Source organism: Eurypyga helias, unplaced genomic scaffold (assembly GCF_000690775.1).
Source record: "Eurypyga helias isolate BGI_N326 unplaced genomic scaffold, ASM69077v1 scaffold14583, whole genome shotgun sequence".
Classification (NCBI taxonomy): domain Eukaryota; kingdom Metazoa; phylum Chordata; class Aves; order Eurypygiformes; family Eurypygidae; genus Eurypyga; species Eurypyga helias.
The window spans coordinates 5,673-28,662 of record NW_010239306.1 but is presented as its reverse complement, the minus strand read 5'-3'; the positions used below and the strand labels follow the sequence as shown (position 1 = coordinate 28,662).

At 39.1% G+C, this 22,990-nt stretch overlaps 1 protein-coding gene across 1 annotated transcript in view; it reads right to left on the bottom strand.

Moving 5' to 3' along the window:
* NISCH (nischarin) overlaps window positions 1-22,990 on the bottom strand; it is a gene marked incomplete at its 5' end in the record, with an annotated part of 23,367 nt that continues 377 nt past the window's right edge. Inside the window, 19 exons of the mRNA XM_010148107.1 lie at window positions 1-759; window positions 2,003-2,164; window positions 2,927-3,055; window positions 3,616-3,769; window positions 4,903-5,077; window positions 5,491-6,804; window positions 7,269-7,324; window positions 7,509-7,630; window positions 9,938-10,046; window positions 10,858-10,971; window positions 11,409-11,537; window positions 11,738-11,923; window positions 12,363-12,431; window positions 13,668-13,820; window positions 14,387-14,482; window positions 16,093-16,188; window positions 17,260-17,423; window positions 19,045-19,093; window positions 22,327-22,509. Coding sequence (XP_010146409.1) covers window positions 131-759; window positions 2,003-2,164; window positions 2,927-3,055; window positions 3,616-3,769; window positions 4,903-5,077; window positions 5,491-6,804; window positions 7,269-7,324; window positions 7,509-7,630; window positions 9,938-10,046; window positions 10,858-10,971; window positions 11,409-11,537; window positions 11,738-11,923; window positions 12,363-12,431; window positions 13,668-13,820; window positions 14,387-14,482; window positions 16,093-16,188; window positions 17,260-17,423; window positions 19,045-19,093; window positions 22,327-22,509 — 4,089 coding nt within the window. The remainder of the gene's footprint in view (window positions 760-2,002; window positions 2,165-2,926; window positions 3,056-3,615; window positions 3,770-4,902; window positions 5,078-5,490; window positions 6,805-7,268; window positions 7,325-7,508; window positions 7,631-9,937; window positions 10,047-10,857; window positions 10,972-11,408; window positions 11,538-11,737; window positions 11,924-12,362; window positions 12,432-13,667; window positions 13,821-14,386; window positions 14,483-16,092; window positions 16,189-17,259; window positions 17,424-19,044; window positions 19,094-22,326; window positions 22,510-22,990) is intronic.

The following is a 22,990-nucleotide window of genomic DNA, read 5'->3' as shown; positions in this document are numbered from 1 at the left end:
GCACTAGGGAGCAAGGGAGACCAGGTCAGCTCCTTGCTAAAAAAAAAACCAGAACTTGACAGGCGCTATCTATTTAAACAGTGTGCTTCACCTCATAATAGACACTGAAATCACTTCGCTGTGTAATTAATTACCCAGTGAGTTCCAAAGGCAGTTCTCTACCACACAGGATCTCCCACTGTCTTGCAAGCAATGAAATCAATTTCTCCCTGCTTTCTGCACTTGGGATAAAGATGTACCACTGGATCTCTCTGCTCCTGCCACCTTCCTGCTTAGCATTTCCCTTTGGGGCACTATCAGTTTCTCCAAAGTGATCCAGTGTTAAATTCTGCATCAGATCCTGATTCTGAACATCATCAAACACAAATGTAAGGGCCTGAGGATATGTCTGATAACCCATAAGTACTCTATCTAAATCCCGGATTCGTCTTCCATCTGCAAGCTGATACTTATCTCTCTTTGGTGGTTCCTTAGCAAATTCAGGTAGTGGGTAACTGATATAATCTTCATCAAAGAGGAACAAATCAGAACTGGTTAATATAAGCGTTTTAGGTTGAAGTGAACTAGTGTTTTGGGCAGATCCTTCAACATGGTTTACTTGAAACGCCAACACATACAGAAGGATGTTGAGGGACTGAAGATTAGTCAAACCATCCATCTTCTCTGCCACCAGAAAAGCAAGGTCCCCAATTTCCTCTTCATTTGGATAAATAAATTTTACTCTGCTAGAGTGAATCAGTTCATAATTCTCCATTTTCCCTGCAAAGAAACGTACATTATTATACTTCCATTTATTACTATACAATACTATTATAATGCATTAGGATAAGCAACAACCTTTGATAGCTGCAGCTGGAAGAACTCAAGTTTTCTTTCTATTCAAGTATAATTTTACTTGTATACAATACTGGCATAATTTTATTTGGATTGCATATCTCTGCTAGAGCCTCCTGCCTTACCAACATACTTTTCTGTATATTCTAACCACCTAACTACTTCAGGGTGATGGCAGAAGTAGAAGGAAACACAGCTGGATTCTCATATCTGAGGTTTATCCACCTCCCTACCAGCTGACCTCCACTGCCCTCCTTCCCACTCCCCAGTTCTGAACTCACTGAAAGCATCATCAGATCACTGAATACAAAAGTTCCTGTGTCTTTTAAGCAGAGAGCAGAGGCAGAAATTAAAACATCAACAAAAAGGTCTACATTAATTGCTTTCATATCCCTACTTGATGAGCACATTTTCTCTGCTTCGTGCTACATTCTGGGGTTGCAGGAGGTGACACTGTAGTCCCTTACTCCCTGCAAGTTAAACGTCAAAATACAACGTAGCAAAGCTTGAAGGAAGCCTGCCTGCTTTTTTCACATAAATCAGTTGGTCTAATAAGTAATACGACTTTCCATCAAACCTTCCATTTTCTGGGCTTACACAGCATCTCCTTAAAACAGTAACAATAACAACGATTCTTCAGGAAAATGCCATTTTATTTCATGCTTTCAAATGGCTTCAGAATTCTAAGCAAAAAAGTCATCTGATATTGGAACTGAGCCTAACACAGCTTACAAAAGTCTGGTTTTCACTTCACTATGGTCTCAGTAACAGGATCCTTCTATTTGACCAAGCCAGGCAAAACGTAACATTCAGACTGTGTTAGCCTTCACTGTTCTTTGGTGACCCACAAGACTTCATCAGTTAGGTTGAAACTTCCACTGAGATCTCCACTAGTACACACTCTGAAATACTGTACAGGAAGCGATTGTGCTGCCGGACTCAAGAAGCTATCACTGACTTCACATTTGCAAGACTGTTTATATTCAACAATTCTGTTCATGTAAGGCACATGTAAGATAATTCAAGTCAGGGATTTTGGTTAAAAGATTAAAACAGAAGTGATTGATGCATAGATTTCCCTCAAAAGGAGTTTTTAGTCAGTATACTCTAGATGATGCCTGAAGTATGATGCCTGAATAACCCATGACATGTAGAAAAGACCACTTACCTGTGCTTTTACTCCCAAATTCAGAATAGAAGTCTTTATCTACTGGCTCAGGTGAAGGTGTTCGTGCAAGCAGTGACAGAACCGCCATAAGCTGCTGTATAAAGGTGTGAGTGTTGTAACTGTCTCTTGTCAGGCAGGTGACTATGTGATCTGCAGAGTGTCCTGAAGACAGAATATAAGCCATTCATACATCATCTCTACATGGTATTATCATAATTTCTTCTACCAACATGCAAATGTCACCAAAAAAGATTTCTTGCAAGGATTATTTCTCCTGTAACAATGCTTCCTTATTCAGAAAGCTTTCAAACCCTTGGAAGAGAATAATAGAATCCATACCAGTCTCCCAAAAAATGAGGAATATAACTTCTTATAATGTAAAATATGTACACTTACAGTTTAACTGTTGGACTATTGCTACAGAGGTTCACATACAGTGGGACTCTGAGGCAAAGAACCAGCCCAGAAACTTTACCCACGTTATTTCTATTAAGTTGACATTATTACTTTTGGTAAACTTTAAAGCCACATTTCCCACCTAAAAAGTCGTCCATGAACTATGAATTTGGCAACATGGGCAGTACCTTGATCTTACTCTTGACCACAAGCCAGAGCCTCAGAACAGGAAAAGTCTTTAGATTTCCATTTTGATGTGTCATTAAGACAGGAGAATTTTTAAAAGCACTTGTTAGGCCAGTTAATACATTGATATTAAGCTTCCCAGTTACCTCAATTACAACATGTTGCAAGACAGTATCATCAGCTTACTGGTACAGCACACTGGTGTTACATTAACTTATTTTAAGAAAAAGAAGGACCAAAGTAATATACTCATCTCATTAATAAAATAAAACCAGGAATCTAAGCCAACACTAAACAGACAAAATAGAACCGGGAAAATTGACAAGCACAAGATACACTCACCAGTAATTCGAAAGTATTGGTCAAACAGGCCAACATTTACTGACTGCAGGTCATTAAGTTTCAGCACAAAGCAACAAGAGAGGTGGAAAGAGCTATTTTCACAATCTGAGCTTTCTTTGTTCCAAAAATCTGTTGAAAAAAGATATACAATAAAATAGTCAAAGAAAAAAAAATTATTCTTTTTCTCTCCATACATATAATTTTTATAGTTAAGCCTTATACCTATAGCACACTTGAAGAAATTAGGAAGAAGGTGGGAATAGTGGCTAATAATTTCTCAAGCAACAAGGGCACCCAAATCTCCTCGGTAGCAGTGTTTAAGTAGCCATCACATCCCAGATTTAAATCAATAAAGCACACCATGAGCTTCATTACCCTTCACTTACCGTTTTGGTTATGAAAGGGCCTTTAGCAGCCCAGGCGATGCTAGGGGACAATGAAATGACATCTGAGAAAAGCATGGACACAACAGCAGATGGAAGGGTCTGGTTTGAGAAGCAGCCATGCCACAAGACCCTGGGTTTAGCACATAAAAGCCTCATGAGTACTTTGGAAAGCGTGTCACACTCTTCCTCAACTAGGGGATCCAAGGAAGAGTATCAGCCAAAAATGGTACTTAAACTGAAGACAAACACACAGGCAGGGATTAAGTTGGTAACCTTACTAAAGGATCAAAATAGCTCTCTTACCAGACTGGTGCTCATCAGCACGAATGAAAGAATCATCCAACAGAAAGTAAATAGCTTTTGTGGAGAGAAGCACACAAGCCATCGCTTCCACACTGGGAGTCTTGTAAAACAGAACTGAAGACCACATGAGATGTCTCAACTCTTCATTATCCACCTAAGATATAAATTGTATTTCATAAACCACATGCACACTCTGGTATTTCAGGTAGTTTCATCATCTTCGAAGCAACTTCAGACTACTAGAAAAACAACTGCGGAATCTGAAGCACCTGAAGATGCTTTAGTCAAAGAGCAGAACACAACAGCGGTCTACTGAAAATGTCTAGATAAGGAAAATTTATTTTTCTGTTGTGGTCTAATCACTTATTGTTTTCTGACCAAAACTTAAAAAAGAAAAGCATCTAGTGCACAAGAAAGACTTTCCAGAACAGCCACTGCAGACAAAATTTTAAACAACAGATGCCTCCTAAGCCTCAACAAGCCCACTGAGCCTCCAGATGCCACCGAGGGGTTGGATTCAAAGATCCTTGGGAGGACAGACACACAGCTTGCCACTACAGCTGCTGTTCCAACCAGGCATCTTCCCAAGCTTCTAGCTTGATGAGTTTACTGTGAGTCCCCGAATGAGGCACCCGCTTTCTTTATCAGCTTTTCCTGGTGTACAAAGAGAAACAAAACTTGTAACTTATAACTTCTGCTTAAGATTTGGAAGCGAGGTAAGGGAATAAAAACCCACCTGTTTCTCAAGCAGCTTTTCAGTTGACATTTGTTCTCAGACCACAATGATTTATCACTCAAAAAGCCAGATGATGAATTTAAGGTAAGACTTGTACTTTTCAATTTGATGTTCCCCACACAAACTATAAATCTGTTTTTCAGGAATTCTATTTATCTGCTCATGTTTCTGCAGTATCTATAGCCATGCACATTTGGTGTTGTTTTCAGGCACTCATATCACAAAGGAGTCAGGAAATTTATTTATTGATTTACCTAGATCCCATCACAAAACAATTCCACTCCAGTAATTTTCTTTCCCCTTGCCATTTCAAAATAAACCCAGGAACATTCTTCAAGACATACGCTAATATAGTCTCCTGTCCTGTAACAAGGATCCTGAAAGCAAAATATGCCTGGCTGTAGAGGGAACCCAGAACAGAGTAACACAAACAGGTTTTTGACCAAAACAATTCCAGGTTCTGCAAAGCCTAACTCTTAAGTCTGATCAGGGAAGCCTACTACTGAAAGGCCACAAGGCATCTTTTTATACACCTGGGCTAGGCACAATACCTCAGCAATGTTGCCATGGAAAAACTCAACTAGGGGATTTCCTTTCAGCCCAGCCACATATTGCAGAGAGACAGAAACATGAAGGTGAACAGGAATCTGGTTATCTTCTGTTATCTTTTGCAGAAGAAATTCAGATGGATATAAAGATGACAGTGTCAGATGAGGCTTGCAAAAGCTAGAAGAGATCCAGAAAACACTACATCAGAATTTAAGGAAACTCACAGCTCTTCCCCTACAAGAATGAATACTTTATATTTCATTCAGAAATTAGGAACAGGCAGCTTCTACTCTTAATGCTTTAAGTGATTCCTCTTGAGCATAGCTGCCGATCTGCCATGGCCTCAGCCTGCAAGCACATGAAATAGGAAGCCTCCTTCCATAAGAAAACACATTGCGAACACGAAACAAAAAAAAAGAAACAAAAAAGGTAGACAGGTACAGTCCAGGATTACTGCTAGTCTGGAGTATGTGTGAATGGTTAAGTAGTTCATCAATACTACAGACCAAACCCAATTACAACTGCAAACACACTGGCTAGGCCACATTAACTTCAGCACTGCACAACAGACCTTTTCTGGAACTTGTTACCTTGCTGACTGGGCATGTCTGTTTGCCTCCACAACGTGATTTCTCACAGCATCCGATTTGTTTGAAGCTTTGAAAATAACAATAGTCTTCACATCCTGCAGGAGTGTCCTTAAAAGACTGTAGATTCTTAGGAAGTGGAATTTCTCATGAGGTAGAACAAACACTGCTGTAACAAATCTGTATCCAACAAGCAACTCCAACACATGACCATCCAAAAATGAACCCTTCTGCTGGATGGAACCATGAGTCGGATGCAACACAAGTGACGCTAACGGAATCCTATTCAGCTTAAATACACTTCCCAACTCTTCTGTGCCTACCCATTTACCTGCCAGTAAACTGAAATCCACCTTCACTATGTACAAATGCTGGGGTGTTAGAAATATCCAACACGGATGGACCACACAGGGACCCTGGTCAGATTTATACACAGAAGAATAAAGTGCAGAACACAAACCACTTTTGGACCATTCTTTGTTATGGCCAGCTGACTCTGGTTGATGCAAGACTTTCTGAACATTGGTTTTATTCCCATAAACAAGATATGCTGGGAAACATCCTTTTATTTCAACATCTTCTGCTGAAATGCAATTCAATTCCATAAGCCGACAGAGAAACTCTTGAAGGTTTGCTTTTCCACAGTACAATGTGGAGCTTGGTAACACTGATGCGTAGTGTTGAGAGCAACACGTGTGTAAACAGGAATAAAAGTCTTGAAGATTCTGGGAGTCTGAAACAATAAACAAGTAGTTGTCATTGTTTTTCAACTTCAGTGTTAAACAGACTTCTGGCAGGAGAAAGCCAAATTCTGTTAGGTCAGTATATGGAAAACACAGCATTAATTTCAAGGCAGAAGGGATGTGCTGGCAATTTCCTCTCAATTCCTGATGAGGAATCTCAAATACAGCTAGCATATCAGCAGTCAAAACCAAACAGGAAGCAAACTGCCTGAGTCCTTTATGAATGTGAACAGAAAAACTCCAGAGAATTTTGACTATGTCAATGCTCTCCACTGCTGTGTTGTCAGCTGATCGAGTATCTGAAGTAGTGCTGAACTCAAAAGTCTGATGTCCTTCATGAAGTCCCATTTCAAAATACCCATCTTCTTTGTCTGTGGTTCTGGAATCATCCAGAGGGCTTTCTTTAGTCTCTGCAGAGGAGGGGGATGATCTCTGCACAGTCTGCACTATCAAGGCAGAAAGGTGCTGGATAAAATCTTGGTTTGCAGCAGTGTATGACATACAATTAAAAGGCAAGATGACGGTGTTACAGGGGTCGGGCACTGCACAGTGTTCTTCCTCTGAAGGATCCAAACTTCAAAAGACATAAGCCACAGTAAGTACAAGCTTAAGTTTTAAACAATCATAACTACCTACACTTCATGGTGCTGCTTCTCAGAACTTTTTTTACTCTTGTCAGTGCAATTGTGTAAAACATCATGCTGCACAGCACTGATTTTTAAGACTGGTAGCATGTAATTCTACAGAAAGTAAAAACCTAAGTGTGTCGCTCATCTTCTGTTTCCTAACCACAATAAGCATACCCTTATGAGTTAAAGCACTTTACAGCTATTGCTGGGTTTGAAATCAACTGTATTCCAGGGTTCAAAGGTTAAAAAACAATTTACAGCATGAAACTGATTTTGTTAAAAAACTAGAGGCACCATTATACTGAACAAGACTGTCTTGCCTTAAAGGTCAGGTTTAAAAAGGCAGTATTCACTGTCATTATCCAAAAACTAACAGGGATTTAAACCAGAACTTAGATATCTAACTTACCACATATGATGACTACTTCCGTGTTCTTTGCATGAATCCAATAGAGAGGCAGATGCCTAAGGAAAAGACGACATTAGGAAGCTATCAACTACTTACAGAGGCTGTCAGACTTCAGCATAGATGAAAAGCAAAGTTAATGCTGGCTCTGGCTTTTTAAAGCTAGCCAATTCACTGTCAATAATTAAGAAAAGTTCACAAAACCACTTAATGCTATCATAAAATAAACAGGATTGCAGTTACCTGATTTTTACATCTGGAGTTTGATATTTCAAAGCATCTCTGGGGAACTGTATGGTCTGTAGGAGTCGAACCACTGGATTGCAAAAAACTGCTGGCTAGGACTGTTTCTTCACAAATTATTTCTACAAATATAAACAGCTTTTCAAATCACTGAAGGAAAAGCCAAAATACACTCATTTCTCTAATGTCTAACAGTATCTGCCAAACAAGCGCTTCTTCGTAAGCTTAGTAGTATTCTCTCAAATTTCTGTAGGCTTGAAAGTGAACAAGTATAATACCTGTGTAAAACCTTCAAACAGACTCAGAAGATCAGGTCCCTCAAATGCCACTCAAGACAATTATCTCACCATATTCAGAACCCTTCTGAAGCTGAACCAAACTTAACTATGAGTGCATGTAAGACAACACTCTCAGGGACATGTGACTATTTGTCTGTGATATTCACAGCTCTGCACTGCTGCAACAGTGCAAATTGATTTTCAGTATTACTACTGAGCCAGTCAGCCAGCTCAAACACATAAATGTGCAAATAAACAATAGAATTATCATACAGATATGTTTCTGGCTTCAGCATCAAAACTCCCGCACGTATCTTTCTGGATTGATGGTAAACTTCAGTAGATTACATCAAACCATCTCATGGAGGAAACAGAAGAGGTATTTATTACTTGAACAAAATACTGTGTTAGCAAGAAGGAAACTCAAATTGACAGGAAAACAGAACGTGACAGCATTATTTTTGGTTTTCTGTTTCCTACATAAATATTTAATCTTTTTCCATAAGCCATTTGCCAGTGACATTTAATTTGAATGATACATTACGGAAACAGATGGTGCCTAGAAAAACTGCAGACAAACAATTCATAGAAATAGCATATCAGGAAATTAATTCCATTATTCATGATTTAAGGTCTAACAGTGAAACTAATTGCCTAGCATATTTCCATTTTTAAAAACAGATTTCTCAAAATCAGTATTTTGAAACAGTCTTGATAGCTAGGTACTTAAATAATTAATTTCTACTGCTGAAGCTGAGAAAATAGCCTGCTCTAGTCCTCATTTTCCCACTATTTATAAACTCCTTCCCCACGATTCTACTAAAGGAACCTTATGGAAAACTACAGTAAATAAACCTTGAATCTCATTACCAGACTTCACATAAAACTGCAAAGTACATCAGAAAAAGATCGAGATTTTTTTTCTCCCAAGACTCATTTGCTCATAAACATTTACTGTCATAGAAAAAGACTATTTTAAAAAGTTACAGTGATTGGTAGCATGCATTTTTATAGGTAGTCCTGTATGAAAATTCAGGTTGTTAGACTGTCTCAATCCTATAACCTAAATGCTTAACGCCTTAAAGCAAGCATTGACTTTATTTGAAAAACTGGCATTTTATCTGCACATGAAGAGTGATCTAGAATGGCTATAAAGTCAAATGAAGTACATCTACAGCAACTAAGTCTGTATCTAAGCTGTCTGTCCCTAATGCTGTCAAAACAATTTCACTTTTTTTATAGAGTGAACTAAGAAACCTCTGCTGATTTTGCAGAAATCACAGCAATGGACTTTTAAAGACCAAGCTTTTCAGGCATGTTTCCCTCTCCCATCCACCAATCCACTGGCAAGTGTAAATTGTTCCAATCCAAATTATTGATAATAACACCCCTGCTCTTTTAAACTGTTAAAGTCTTCTCCCACTATTCATATCATACTGCATTTTAATTTTTCAATAAGGCAAAAGCCAAAAAAAAAAATCTTTTCTTCTCAGTCATACATGAATATTCATGTAAGTCAGTCTTACAGGCTCCTGCAAAAGATGAAAGATAGGCCATTCTTCTAAGTTCCTAGTGCAACAGGCACACTTATTTGAAACGTACAGTAAAAACAATTTTCAGGTAAGGTTATAGCAAGTGCAGTAGAGCACAATAGATGTGCTGAATCACAGGCTCAGCATAAACACTAACCCCACAACTGTCTATCACTCATCTCCTTTTTTCATCTTCCTTCTGGTTTGACCAAAACGTAGCTATTGCAAAAAAGCCATGGCGGAACAGATGCTGTCTGAGCACAGATTTTGCAGACCAAGAGCAGGTAGAGAGCAATTTTAAAACCTGTTTGTACATGCCATGTTTTTCCATTAAAGGTATCCAAACCAGGAAAAGATACATAGTCCTCTACTGGTGATTTCTGCAGGATGACACAGTAAGAAGTCCTGTACCCAAATTTCTACTATAGTTAATTAACAGTACAGTGAACAACAGGTCAGCTTTGTTGATTCACATACAACATCCACTTTCTAAGCCAGGTCTTCCTGCTTTGTCTTGATAAGCCTTATATCCATGCACATAATATTCATGTATATCAATGCAGCTTAGAAAAGCAGAACCAAGAGGCTCAGCCCAGCAGCACGATACATACATGATTACCTTGGCTGGAGCTGACAGGACGAGGCAGAGAGGGAGAGGAAGGACGAACAGTAAGAGAAGAACAGTTTGATTTGGAGCTGGCAGCAGTGAGCCTGGAGTCCTCACTGATCTAATAAAGAAAGTATGCAGTGATTAAAAGAAAAAAACCTAAATACACAGGACACTAGATCCTGAACTAAATAAAATAAGTCTACACAAACTTTCTCAGTTTTAGTAAAAGGAAAGTTAGTGCCAGCTTTTTGTTCACAGGGCAGAGGGGGTGTGTGTAACATCCTCCAAAGTTCCTATTTTCACACTAAGTGGAATTCCACTCAGAATTCATTTAGAAAAGTTGTTCTGATCACTAATCACTGTATTGACAAAACTAGCAGCAAGTTTCACAAACCACAAGAGAACAAAACCAGGATTGCTAACACTGTAGGGACAGAACAGGTTCTGATAATGAAGTTTATTATCAAAACTGACGAACTACAGAGCACAGACACATGAGAAGGCAAGGAGGATTCAGATTTCTGATTCTTTCCCACTGATAAATACCCACAAGAAGAAAGATGATGAAATCCATTTCAATACTCTGCAGCACAAGCACTAAAATCACACCTCTGCAATACTTGTTTAAGACCCAGCATGGCTGTTAAGTCCACTACATATTCATTGTGTACACCATTAAGCCATTTTATCATTTCATCCCCCTTCCTCTCTCCCAAGCCAGCACAAAAATGTCAGATAATACCAAAATTACATTGAAAACTAAATAGAAAAGAGGCAACATTAAAAGTTCATACCACATTAAAGCACAAAAAGCATAAAAACTTTAATGCTAAGGAAAGTTTAATGAATTCTGCTTAGATCTAGTTTGTAGTTTTTCTGTGACCTTCTGTATGCAGGACATTCAACTCCTCTCATGGCACCAAACTCACCTTTTTATCAGAGTTGCTCAGTTTGTATTTCACCTCCTTCGCTTTCTGAATAGCTTTTAGCACTTCCACGGTGTCTAGTTCCTTTTCTGTGGTAACAGTGTTATCCAAACAGACCTAAAAAATGTAAACACAAAAATATTGAAAACAAGGCAGCTTTAATTTATTTTCATTAACATAATAATCAAAAATTATCTTAGCTTAACGCGTACTATGCACATCTTTGTAACCATTATACAAAAACACTTCTCACTTTAGACCCTGCTCTAGCATGATATGAATTTAATGCAAACTCAAATGATTGGCAAGATTAACACCCTTCTAGCACAACTGTGTTTCTATATTAACATCCTCTTACACAATGAAGACAGGGTAAACTTTCACTTAGATCCAAGAGCATAGTCTAATATGGTTTCCTGCTGTAAAGACCTTTAACACACTAAAAACTCATCAGGTTTTCAGAACATCTGCATTACTTTCCTCACCAGGCTTTAAAAGAAAAAAATACTCTTTTCAAAATCCAGCTTCAAAGGAAGAAGTGCACTGTGGCTTACCTCTGAGGCCCTGTCCCCAAACTGAGCAAGTACTTTGGTCCGGTAATCGGGGATGATGCTCAACGGGTTGCTGGATAAAACCACCTTTTCTAAGCATGGGAGGTTTCCTATATTCTTTACTTCATCAATCTGAAAGTTTTTAAATAAAAAGATGAATACAGAGTGGCTAAATGAAAATGAGCATACAGACTGAGCGTTTCTTGCCTAAACTACATACATGAGAACCAGAAAAAATGGTTACAGCCACTTTTATCTGTTTGCAGCTTCACCCGCTAAAATAAATTGCTTGTGATCTAAAGCACAATTTGACACTGAAAATCAACACCTACCTGCTCTATTTTGTTGTTGCTCAGATCCAAGTTGACTAACGAGTACAGTTTGTTAAGACCACACAGCCTTTCCAGCTGGTTTCCCGCTAAATTCAGAGTTTTGATGTTTCCCAGTTTTGTGTGAACACCTTCTAGTGATGTAAGCTTGTTGTAAGATAAGTCCAGGTGAACAAGGTTGTAAAGATGCTAAAAAAGCACAGGAAATCCATGTCATACACCAATTCATTAAAATTAAACAGTATTGAAGACATTGGTTTATGGCTTGCCCTTTTTTTGGACGCTGCCTAGCATGCAAACCATGTCATGAAACTGTTCATTAGAGAGATTCAAGCTTGGAGAAAGGGAACTTCCTCAATGCATTTTTACCAACCCACATATACTGCTGGCAGTGAATGAATTCAGTTTAGAACTAAATGCTGTATGTCAATATTGCCAGAGAAATGAAAACATCCAGAGCAAGTATGAAATGCACCATTAAGAGACTATTTGATGTTATGAAGGATAAACTATTCGGGCTTAAACTGTTCTCCATGAGAAAGATTAACAACAAAATTCTGAAGCTAGAAAGTTCATGTTCAGTCGTGGGCAGTCTGGAAAAATAATCACCTTCAAAAGCATCACTTACCTGCAAATTTTCTACCAGAGACACCCCATTGTGACTCAAATCCAGAAACTCAATCTTCGGAATTAATTTCTAGAAGAGGAGGAAAAAAGCCTGTGTTAAATGCATTTTAGAGTATAAACTGGGACATACTTTCTTCCCCATTCGCTGACCAACAAAGCAAAGGAAGGTTATCATCCCACACACAGTCTCTTCTTAGCTTTTGGTATTAAAGAGCATCCCGTATGACCTAGTGCAACACGAGTTGCATCCTGCTCTTAAGAAAGCCAGGTTACTCTAAGGAGCATGGCTAAGTTCTCATGTGAACCTTGGTTTCTCACTGAAGACAAACTGCTCCCAGTTTAGTCCCATTAACTGCAGAGCAAACTCATTAGTAGGTGTTTCTGTCTTATCAAGCAAGCACACCTAGGTTACACAGAAACATGGACAGAGACAACAGTACTGAAAAACCAGGTATGATGACTTGTTTCCATGTCTGGATTATACTAGCAAAGCATTAGAAGGTCAAAACTCCCAAAAAATGCACTTTAATCCAGGAAGCCTTTTGTTTCTGGAGGACTCAAACCCTGAATGTGATGCTGGATTTTGACAGCAGTGTATTTGCATCTGCTTTATTTTGGTTGCAATCTCACCAATGATTTGCCTCATAGTCAAGGCCTGAGGAACCTTAAGTCTACATCACAAAAAATCCCAAACAAGAAAACACCACTCCAAGTCCATGACCTCCTGTTGAGCTACACACATAGCTATTTCCTGATTCACCAAAGTAGTTCAAGTACAAAATTACGTTCATATTTGACACACGCTCTTGTGAGGAATGCCAATTCTTTTGTTAACTGATTTAAAAAAGGTCCAGTACTGGCAAAATACTCCAAACTTTGTTTTGACACTCTTCATACTGTTTTGATGTCAAGAAGGCTGCAGCAAGTCACAGGTTTTTACATAAGCAGGAAGCATGATAACACTCCAAAAGTTGAGCCAAAGAGGTGTTTTGGTTTTTGGTTTGGGTTTTTTTAAACCACTTTAAGTGGCCCAAGACAAATGCAAGCCATAAAAACATGTTTCAAAGTCAGTATTCATGGAAGTGTTACTTAGTGAGCACAGAATAACTTCTCTCCTTTAGCAAAGAAAACAGTGAAGTAGTAGAAGAAAAAATCTACTAAGCATTAACTGGGGTAGCTAACAGTCACAGTCCACTGAAAATCTTGCAGAAAAAAGATATACAAAGCAAGCGCAAGATCCCTGCTGTGTAATGTCCCACAGGAGATCAGTCATACTTTTTCCCCCAAATGAAAAAATATTTCTTACCACTGAATCATCAATTTGAGAGATGCTATTGTGACTCATATCCAAAGTCGTCAAAGTTCTCCAGGTTGGGATAACTGCTGTCACTGGACAACTTGAGGTTGCATCCTCTGGCTCCCACTGATCAAACTCAGAGGCCTCAGGCACTAGGATTTCCTATTTAAGACAAGCACACTAAAATACTATCCTTACATCTCCAGTGAAAGCTAATAGCTTTGTAGCTTTGAAAACAACCCAAGCAACCTTATATAAGGAGGATTTCTAAGATTTATAATCACCTAGATTATAGCTGTAGGTCTTAAAGTGCAAGCTGACTGGGTCAGATTATTTTAGATCTACAGAGCGGGAGTTCCAACACCAGCAACCAATCCAAACTGGGGAATGTGGAAAAACAGAGGGACTGAAAATTATGCTACTGAATATCCCTTGCCAAATCAAAGCCCAGGAAAAAAAGAACACATGCATTCAGTTCTGGATGAATATCAGAAGCACACATTCCAATAAAAGCATCAGAAATGTGCCTGCATAAGGACAGGTAAATACTTCCTCCCCTTAATGCTGAGATTCTGAAAGGTTAGCAACTCCCTTCAGTTCCATGGTTTTAAAAGCAGAACCTGTAACAGGCAGCACAGAAGAGTACATAGACTCCAAATGGATATTTCCACAATGTGCATGTTGGTTTTGCATGTGCTTTAAAGCACTCACTAGAGGCAGGAACTCACCTTCATTGATGTTGCTGAAAATCGAATGCTCATTGTGGCCAGAGCATGTTTAGATGAAGTCAACCCTTTGATAAGCTTTCCCCCACAATGACTGATCTATTAAAAAACAATGTTAAAGTCAGAAATGTTAGAACAGACAAAAATGACACACGGAAGAGGCAGTTAAAAGCTTCAATAGCAGATTCTCTACCAATTTGGAAAGTAGTTACAACCTTCCTTTAAAATCTCCTGAGGTTATCAGGACAAAAATACCAACATTTGGTAAAGCTAAAGCAAGAAATTAGACACGTGACTACAGAAATGCAAAATTCAAAGATTTATTTGAACAGAGCCTCTTCTCTGTTCACCATCTATCTGCCTCATATTCAAAATGAAACTACCCAGGCAGTATAATAGGGCACAGTATTTTACTGTTACTAAAGAGACATATCTGAAACTATGGCTCTGCCTGCTGACACGTTTATTTAGGTATCCTATGTTCTTTATTGTAAATAAGAAATGCCTAGGAAGTGAGGATACTAACGTAGGGATTTTATACACTAGCAAGCTAATTACACAGACTAAGTGTAAGATTACAAAGTCTTTTTTCTGTAGCTCAAGTTGGAACAGTGCCAAAGGTCTGCCACAGCAACCAGGTCCTTCCTCCATACACAGTGACACATTCTGCAACCACTACAACTGGCACATTTGCTGGTGTACCAAGGAAACCACACTAAACAGGGCTCCTGCCACCCGTGGAAAAAAGTCTTTCCAGATTACCACTGTTAATTTTTGGACAGAGTTTACTACCAGATGAAAACATCAGTCTGGTGTCAATCCAAAACTTTTCATGAACATACAATTACAAAAGCCTTCAAGACCAAAACCTTTTGTTTTCTCCCCACATTAAGCAAAGCCACACCTGAAACTATCCATGGCCACAGGAAAGGAAAAATTGATACTATTGTGCAATATCCTCTCTGCACTATGTGACTCTCACACTCTTCAGCCTGCTGTAGTTTTTTTTTCCCCCACATGAAAACATCAATAAAGCACTGACTTCAGAAATCCACTTCAGTTCTTAATCAGCTCAGACTCTCATACCAAGACGACAGTAGAGTTCATGTACTAGAAAAGTTATGGCACCCACCAAGATGAGACACAGAGTACAGACTGCATCACAATCAGACATTCTCTCACTGGAAAGATCTGAAAGGGTCAAAGTATTTTGTAAAATACTTATTGAGCAACTACTAGAAAAACTGCCATTTGCACTGAAAGCAATCAATGGAAAAACTCTGCAAATTATCAGGCAGCCCTGTACCCAGAAGTGTACTTTCACAGGCAAATATAATGTCAGGACATTTTCACAAATATTTGGTGCTTTCCAAACGAAAAGTATTTTGTAATAAGCCATCGCATTATAACCCATTTGTTAGATCTTCAAGGCAATGGAAAGCCACCCTGGTTTAGATGTTGTGTATATGCTGGAAAAAACATGTTTTGCAGAAATACACAGGGCAAGCTACTCTATACATTTAAATTTGGCATCCTTATTTCCAGGACTTGTGCAAAAACCCATTGTTTCACAAATGAAACAGTCCTCCTGAACACTGCACTCCAATTCTAGCACCAAATCAAAGCATATGATTATGCAAGAGATATCAGAAAGGTAAGCAGAAGACCTCACAGAGCCTCTATAAAATCGAGCAGTATCTCAGTCATACCTCTATTTGATGAAGTGATTTGAAAATTGACAGATCAAACGGCAAGAGATGCTCCTGAATGTTACTGGTTCCAAAAGGTCCCCCTGTTCCACTGACCTAGTAATCAACATTTAAGAGCAGAGTTAGTGCACGTAATCCAATCTGTCTGCATTTCATAGCCTTACGCTGGCAATAGCACAAATACATTAGCTTGGAAAGACAGCCAAAGTTCCAACCAATTTTTCAAGCATGGAGTGATTGATGAAACTTGCAGATTAACTCTTCAGCGAAAAACAATGTTAGTTGCTCCAGCTAAGTGCACTGAGGCTGAACTGCCACCTTGTGCTTGTATTTCGTAGCACATGGGGCATGTAAAAAAAGGTACAACAGGCAAGACTGAGCAAGGCTTCATTCTCAGCTGACCAAGCTGCACTCACTAAAACCAACTTCCTTGAAACAGCTGGCTCATGCAAGACAGAACTGTCTTTACTTCCACTACAGGGGATAAAGTTCAAGGCACTGACAAGACGGGTTTGAAGAAATCATTAGACACTGGTACACATCTAATATTTTCATGTGGTCATTGGATCCTGGCCACGAAGCATGTCAGCAACATGAGAAAGGTAGTTTCATTTATGTTTGCTGTGAATATCATTTCCAGACAAGAACAATCTGTTCTTAGGCTACTTTACATTTATTCTGAAATGGTATTTTTGCTAGAAATTCAGGGCCATCTCATTTATGAAACCAAAGTGTGCAGGGTTTGGGTTTTTTTTTAATTAACTTTCAGATACAGTCAAAGCTGAAAAAGGAGCCAGGATTTATAAACACATGTGCAGGTATGCCTGTGTACACACGTATGCTGACCTACCCATAGTGTCTGCAAAGAACACAGGGTTGAAGAGGGTAATATTTATCTCCCCATTCCTACTAGCACCCACTGAGATTCTGTGACTGCATCTCTACAGAGAGCACTGCCAAAGGGACCACATCAGACAACCAAAGTTCCTGTTAGAGGACTCCACGTGTACTGAAGGTTAACAGATTGAACACCTGTTTAACACTGACTTGTAAATGCTTATGGGTGTTTACTATCACTAAAGCTCTTGTTCAAACTTGACTCCAAAAGTATGCTAAAAACATCAGTCTAGTAGAAACATCTCCAGTATTTGTGCAAGTATAGCTCACCTTTAAATACTTAAGCCTGCAAGTGAAATCCAGAATATGACCAAGATCTGTTTTGGCATCTCCATTCGCACACGTAGGCTTCCCCTGTAGCAACTGTTGCGTGACAGCATATAACTGCAAGGGCCTGATGGTGAAAACTTCTCCAGCCATTAGTAACTGCTCTCCTGAAAAACAGTATGAGGGTATCAAACATGATGCTGCAATGCTTACAAAATAATAAATGGTATATGGAACATCTAATGTTAGAGATTAAATGTTTGTCATTTATACTCTAAGCTCACAATTGAGGTACCAAAACAATGCCTTTTTTGCCACTTTAAACCAGAATGGCTGAATTAATTTTTTTTTTAACAGAATAATCTAGATGTTCAAATGGACACTCTCATCATACAAGCCTTAAGACCCTAATGCAACTAATGGCAAGATTCCTCAATGTTAACAGGACTGGAATCAAAATTCACTTTTATAATCTAAGAAAACTTTTCCCCAAGATATTCCTAAACTCCGTAGCAGTCTATTTAGAAAAAGCAGTGCCTACCATCTAAAGAACAGACCTCACGTTTTTTGCTATGCTGCCTAAATGCAGAATTGTAGCAAGTATGTTTTCTTGGAGTATAAGGACTTTTGCCACACTAATACCAATGCAAACTCCCAGAACAGGAAACGCATTATCTGATATTTTTACAATCCCATTTCATTCTAGGAACAGTAGGAAACAGTGTCTGAAAGCCACTCTGAAGGCATCACAAGAGTTAATGTGGACTACAAAAGTCAGAATACACATGTGTGGAATTAAACTTTCTCCTCTTCCTGTTACAGACTACAGTTTGACTTCATGGACAAGACAGCATCAGCTTTCACGATAAGCAGAGTTCTCAGAAATGCCCTGAGGGGTAAAATTCCCTTTGGCTTCAGTGGGAGCAAGTCCAAGAGTCCAGCTGCACACTACTGGAAGGTTACACTAATATGCAGTAGTCAGACATCAATGATTCTGGTATCAGTGAGATTGCAAACACTACGAAGTCAGGAAAGATTGCTCTAGGAGCTTCCTTAAAGTGTTCCAAAATTTGCTGAATGGACCCTCTGGAATGGCTTCACCTACAGTTAATTTGTGCCAGCACAATCTGAAATGACATGCTGCAATATGCTTCACCTACCACCTCAGCCAACTGGAATTACACCATAGCATCTAGCACGTCCTTCAAAACAAAATTAGCATGGGTTAATCATTTCAACATGCCCCCTGCTGTTAATGGACCAGTTAGAGCTGTTGCAGTTATAGTAAGTGCATGTCATTTTAATCCACCAGCCTCAGAAAAGGCATCCTTTAATTAACTGAACAGAAGGTCTCATGTTCCCTGAATTCTGGAATAACAGTATTTAGATATGTAAAGTGGCCTCTTGCATTTAACACACACTCTATCAGGACTCACTAATAGAAAACAAGCTTCCTTACAGGTTACACTAAAACGTACCAAGACAGAAAGCTTAACTGATTACCAGTACCACATCCTTTAAGGACACAAACTAGTAGGCCCTTTCCAAAACCTAAATTCACTGATTTCTCTGTTTTATTTCCAAACGCAGCTGCACTGCTGTTACAGCTCCTCCCAAAATGCAGCTTGAATCAAAGTGCAAACAGCAAGAAAAAGGTGAAGAGAAAGAAGGGAAAGAAAAAGTGTCAGTCTGATATGGAATATTCCAATCTCCCACTGCCTGGAGATTAAGTATCAGAGGTGTATAAATGGGAAACCATTCTCAGTTAAATCCTTGCAAGTTCTTTACCTTTGTGGAAGAGCTCTTCAGCCAATGCAGCCGTGATCCCATTGATCTCCTGCAAGAAATAAAGCACCATAATCAAATGTTATTTACATACTTGTGGTTCCAATTTTTCAATGTTTACCTTTGCTGAAGTCCCCCTTTTTTGCTGCAGTACAGGACTTTTTAAACAAAAATCAACTGTGACCGTGTCTTACAGATTTCTCTGTACCTTGAAAATGCTTTTCAAAAATGACCTGAAATTATTTAATTTCATATGATTTTCATTGCCAAGATGGAAGATACTGAACTACATTTAAATAATCACATCCTGCATATATTAGGAAAGGAAAACAGCAATTAGAGCAACTATTACTACCATCATTAGCTCAACTTGAAAGAAGGCTCGGTTTTGAAGAAACTATTCCATGTGCAGTGTTCTTCAAATTTTAACATTAAGACTAACCTAATACATCGAACACTCAGCATTTCCTCAGAATACACAGAAACCTTTAACAGGTCTGCAGGGAAGAGATATAAAAGTAATAATTAGTCTTCTGCATTTCAACTTTATTATGCCTGCTGCAGAATAATCCAAAAGCCCCTTTCTTCCCCACCCTCCTGGACCTACCCAGGTGCTCAACCTCCACTGCAGGGACAGACAGCTCCAGGAGGAAAAAAAAAGGCTGAAAAGTCAATGCAGGGATTTGTTCTTTCTAAATCTGATGGTAGGCAAAGACCAGCACAAGTATATCCCATCCGGGCATACTACTTTCCACAAAATGCAAATGCTCTGTGGAAGTCCAGAAATAGTTCTGAGCATTTCCAACAATTCTCTCAGAAGCCCACAAAAAGAGAAATAAAACTATTTGTGACGGTGAAGCTTCCCCTAGACACACGCATCTCATTTGAAGGTAGTTGCAAAGGATAAACAGATATTATGGATCATCACGACATGAATATTTCATGAGTTTACTTCACTGACAAATCCCTCATGATTCATAACAAGGGAATAAATCCACAGGACATCTGCAGCAGACAGTTCAGCTCACTCGATGAGATAAGCATTTCAGAAAAGCACATTCTTAGTATTACTGAAACCCCACTCACTGAGGATGAACAAAGCCTCTACACCACAGCTTTGAGAACAAGCTAGAAGCTGCATTCCAAACATCATTCAACAATTGTGACTCTCATTTGAATAAGCCAATTACATTCATCTGGCATGCACAGACTTAATTGAAAATTATACTCTGTATCCCTGTCATCATCTGGGACACAGCAGAAATTTTTTCTACATTTATAATTGAAACAAGATTATGACTTGGACTGTTGAGCGACTAGCACGCAAAAAAGCAACTATTCCATTCCTGTCATATCTCTAAGAGAGCTCTGTCTCAGCTCGAGCTACTTATATGCACCCAACCCATAGAAGTCCATTGTTGGCAGGTGTCTCTGAACAGCAGTTTGTGGGTATTCAATCCTTCTCTTGCAAAAGCTTCTATAAGTTAACAACCCAAATCTTCAAAGTGTAAGAGCAACAAAATAAGCACCCCTGTATCACTGCAGACATCCTATCCACTGTCAAAGTAACAACGACCTTGATACTGCTGTCACATGCCACTGCTTCTCTTTGGCAAGCTCTACCTGGCTTTTCCCTGTGGCACAAAGGCTTCAAAAGTGGTTGGAACGTATTTGTGGTAGGTATTTCTACTCTGCTCAGTTCTACTAACCTGGGAAATGAAATTAATAATCCCAACTGAAAATACTACAGGTAAGAACAGAAGCAGTATAGCAGCCTTCCTATATAAACTAATGAGGCAGTATCAGGGATTGTAACAGCTCAAGCATCCACGTGGGCTGCCTGGTAACAAAGATACTTTAAAAGAGCAAAGTTCTGAAGGAAGGTTATTTTCCAGTAGAATTGCTGTGGTAGATATTTAGCTTTTCTGATGAATATCTAACTTCCTTTTTGTAAATATTTAAAAGTACTCTCAAGTTCCAAGCAAAAATAATCAAGTTTATATGTCAAGCCAGGCTCCTCTAAAGCAAAGAAATTAAGCAACAACTTTGCTCTTAATACACAAGCACAGTATAGAAACAGGGAAGCATTCATATCCAAATAATGTTAGTTCTTTGGAAAAGTAAAAGAAGGATGACCATTACAGCAAGAGGGAAGAAAGCAGCCTAACTGAAAACCAGGAGAGGGACTAGGAAGCATTGCTACCTGCATAAAACCTTTGAAGTTACAGCAGTAAAACATTAATGAAACACAGATTTAAGAGACAGTAGCCAGGGAACAGAAAAATTATGCAACTTCCTAGTGATGAGGAAGTTTGCTCCATCTGAAGAGAAGCATACCTACATTATCACACACATTTTCAATGCATTTTAAACCTCTGATCAAGCCCCCTAAAATGGATTATGATAAACTGGTTCTTCTCACTCGAATCTGCCAGGCAACAGCCACTATGGAGCAAACCTTCTAGTTTATCCAAGTCAAACTCTAAAGTTTCAGCAGTATAATAATTACATTCATGCAATACAACTGAAACAGGTTTTTCTTCTTTGCTAAAGCTTAATTAACACATCTAATGGGCCACTTGTGACACATTTCTGAAGCTTTTATATGAAACCATGAAGGGTCATCTTGGCACATCCCACCTCAAAGCAATTACTGCTCTTCCTTTCCACTGAGTGCTCCAGTGCATTTTCCTTTTTATGAAGTTCACTCTCCCCCTTACAACATCACACCACGCTGAAAGAAAGAACTAATTATACACAAGAGATGAAGGAACAAACTGCAATGCGAACAGGAAAGCAAGTCATTGCTGCTTACTTCGAGCATCCTTTACCATAATGTTCTATCTGCTGGCTGGAGCTATTTCTCCAGAGGCCACTCCACCAGTGTGCTTCTCACAGAGAAGCACCATTCCTCTTCATCTGGGCCACTGGAAACTGTTTCAGTGTGAACCACAGCTCTAACCATTAACCGCTGAGTAGGGGTGTGTATGGATGAATTACACAATGTTCCTTTGGTGAGCCAGCGCTATCGACTCCAGCCTAACAACCAATCCAGCTTCAGGTTTATTCGCAGCTTCCAACTACCCTGACCGCATTCATTCTCTCCTCTGAAGAGTGTCCGTAACAGTGTCCGTAATCTTAAAAATACGCTTTGTCACACTGTGCAAAATGCGGAGAAAAAGCATTCCAGCTATTTTGTGAAGATTTCCTAACAATTCTCCCCAAGTCAGAGACCTAGGGAAAGCCACTCAAGCCTCCATTTTATAGGTTAAAAACATAACTCACATATAAATGAAAGTGCAGGAAGTGTGACAAAACTTTTGGAGCAGTAACAGGGAACTTGAGTAGCAGGGTTTGCAGGTAGACCTCCAATTCCTTCTGTCTTTTTTCCACCAGGCTTTTGGAATTTTTTCCAATAATCTTCTTCGGAGGTAACAGATTTTTATCTATTTTCTTTTCTGAAACAAGCTGAAAGACAAAGATATAGTTACTACCCGACTCACCACCTGAGCTTGCACATAAGACACCACAGTACACATTAAAAGCACGCTGCCTTATCATGGTAAGATCCAAACCCAAAATTGCTTCAGTAAAGTTAGCTACTGACTTCAAAGTCTAAGGTATTTTCAGGAAGAACACTTTATCAACGACAAGTTCAATAATAGTGTTTCCTGAGAGAGTCGCTCACAATACCACAGGGCAGAAAGTAACTAAGGTGACAAACACCAGAATAACTGGTGTGTTTCAGCCCGATCTTGGATATAGTGGAGTTTCCTTCATTTTCGCTCACTGTTTTTAATCAGCACTGGTTAGTAACTACCCCAAGCTACTGTCTAAGGACAGTTTTATCATTCACCCCTCTCCAGAAGAGAGTATTCGCTCCAATCCAGCTTTTACTTAATTGATCAGCAAATCATAAACATCTCTCTTGGCAAAGCATTTAACAACT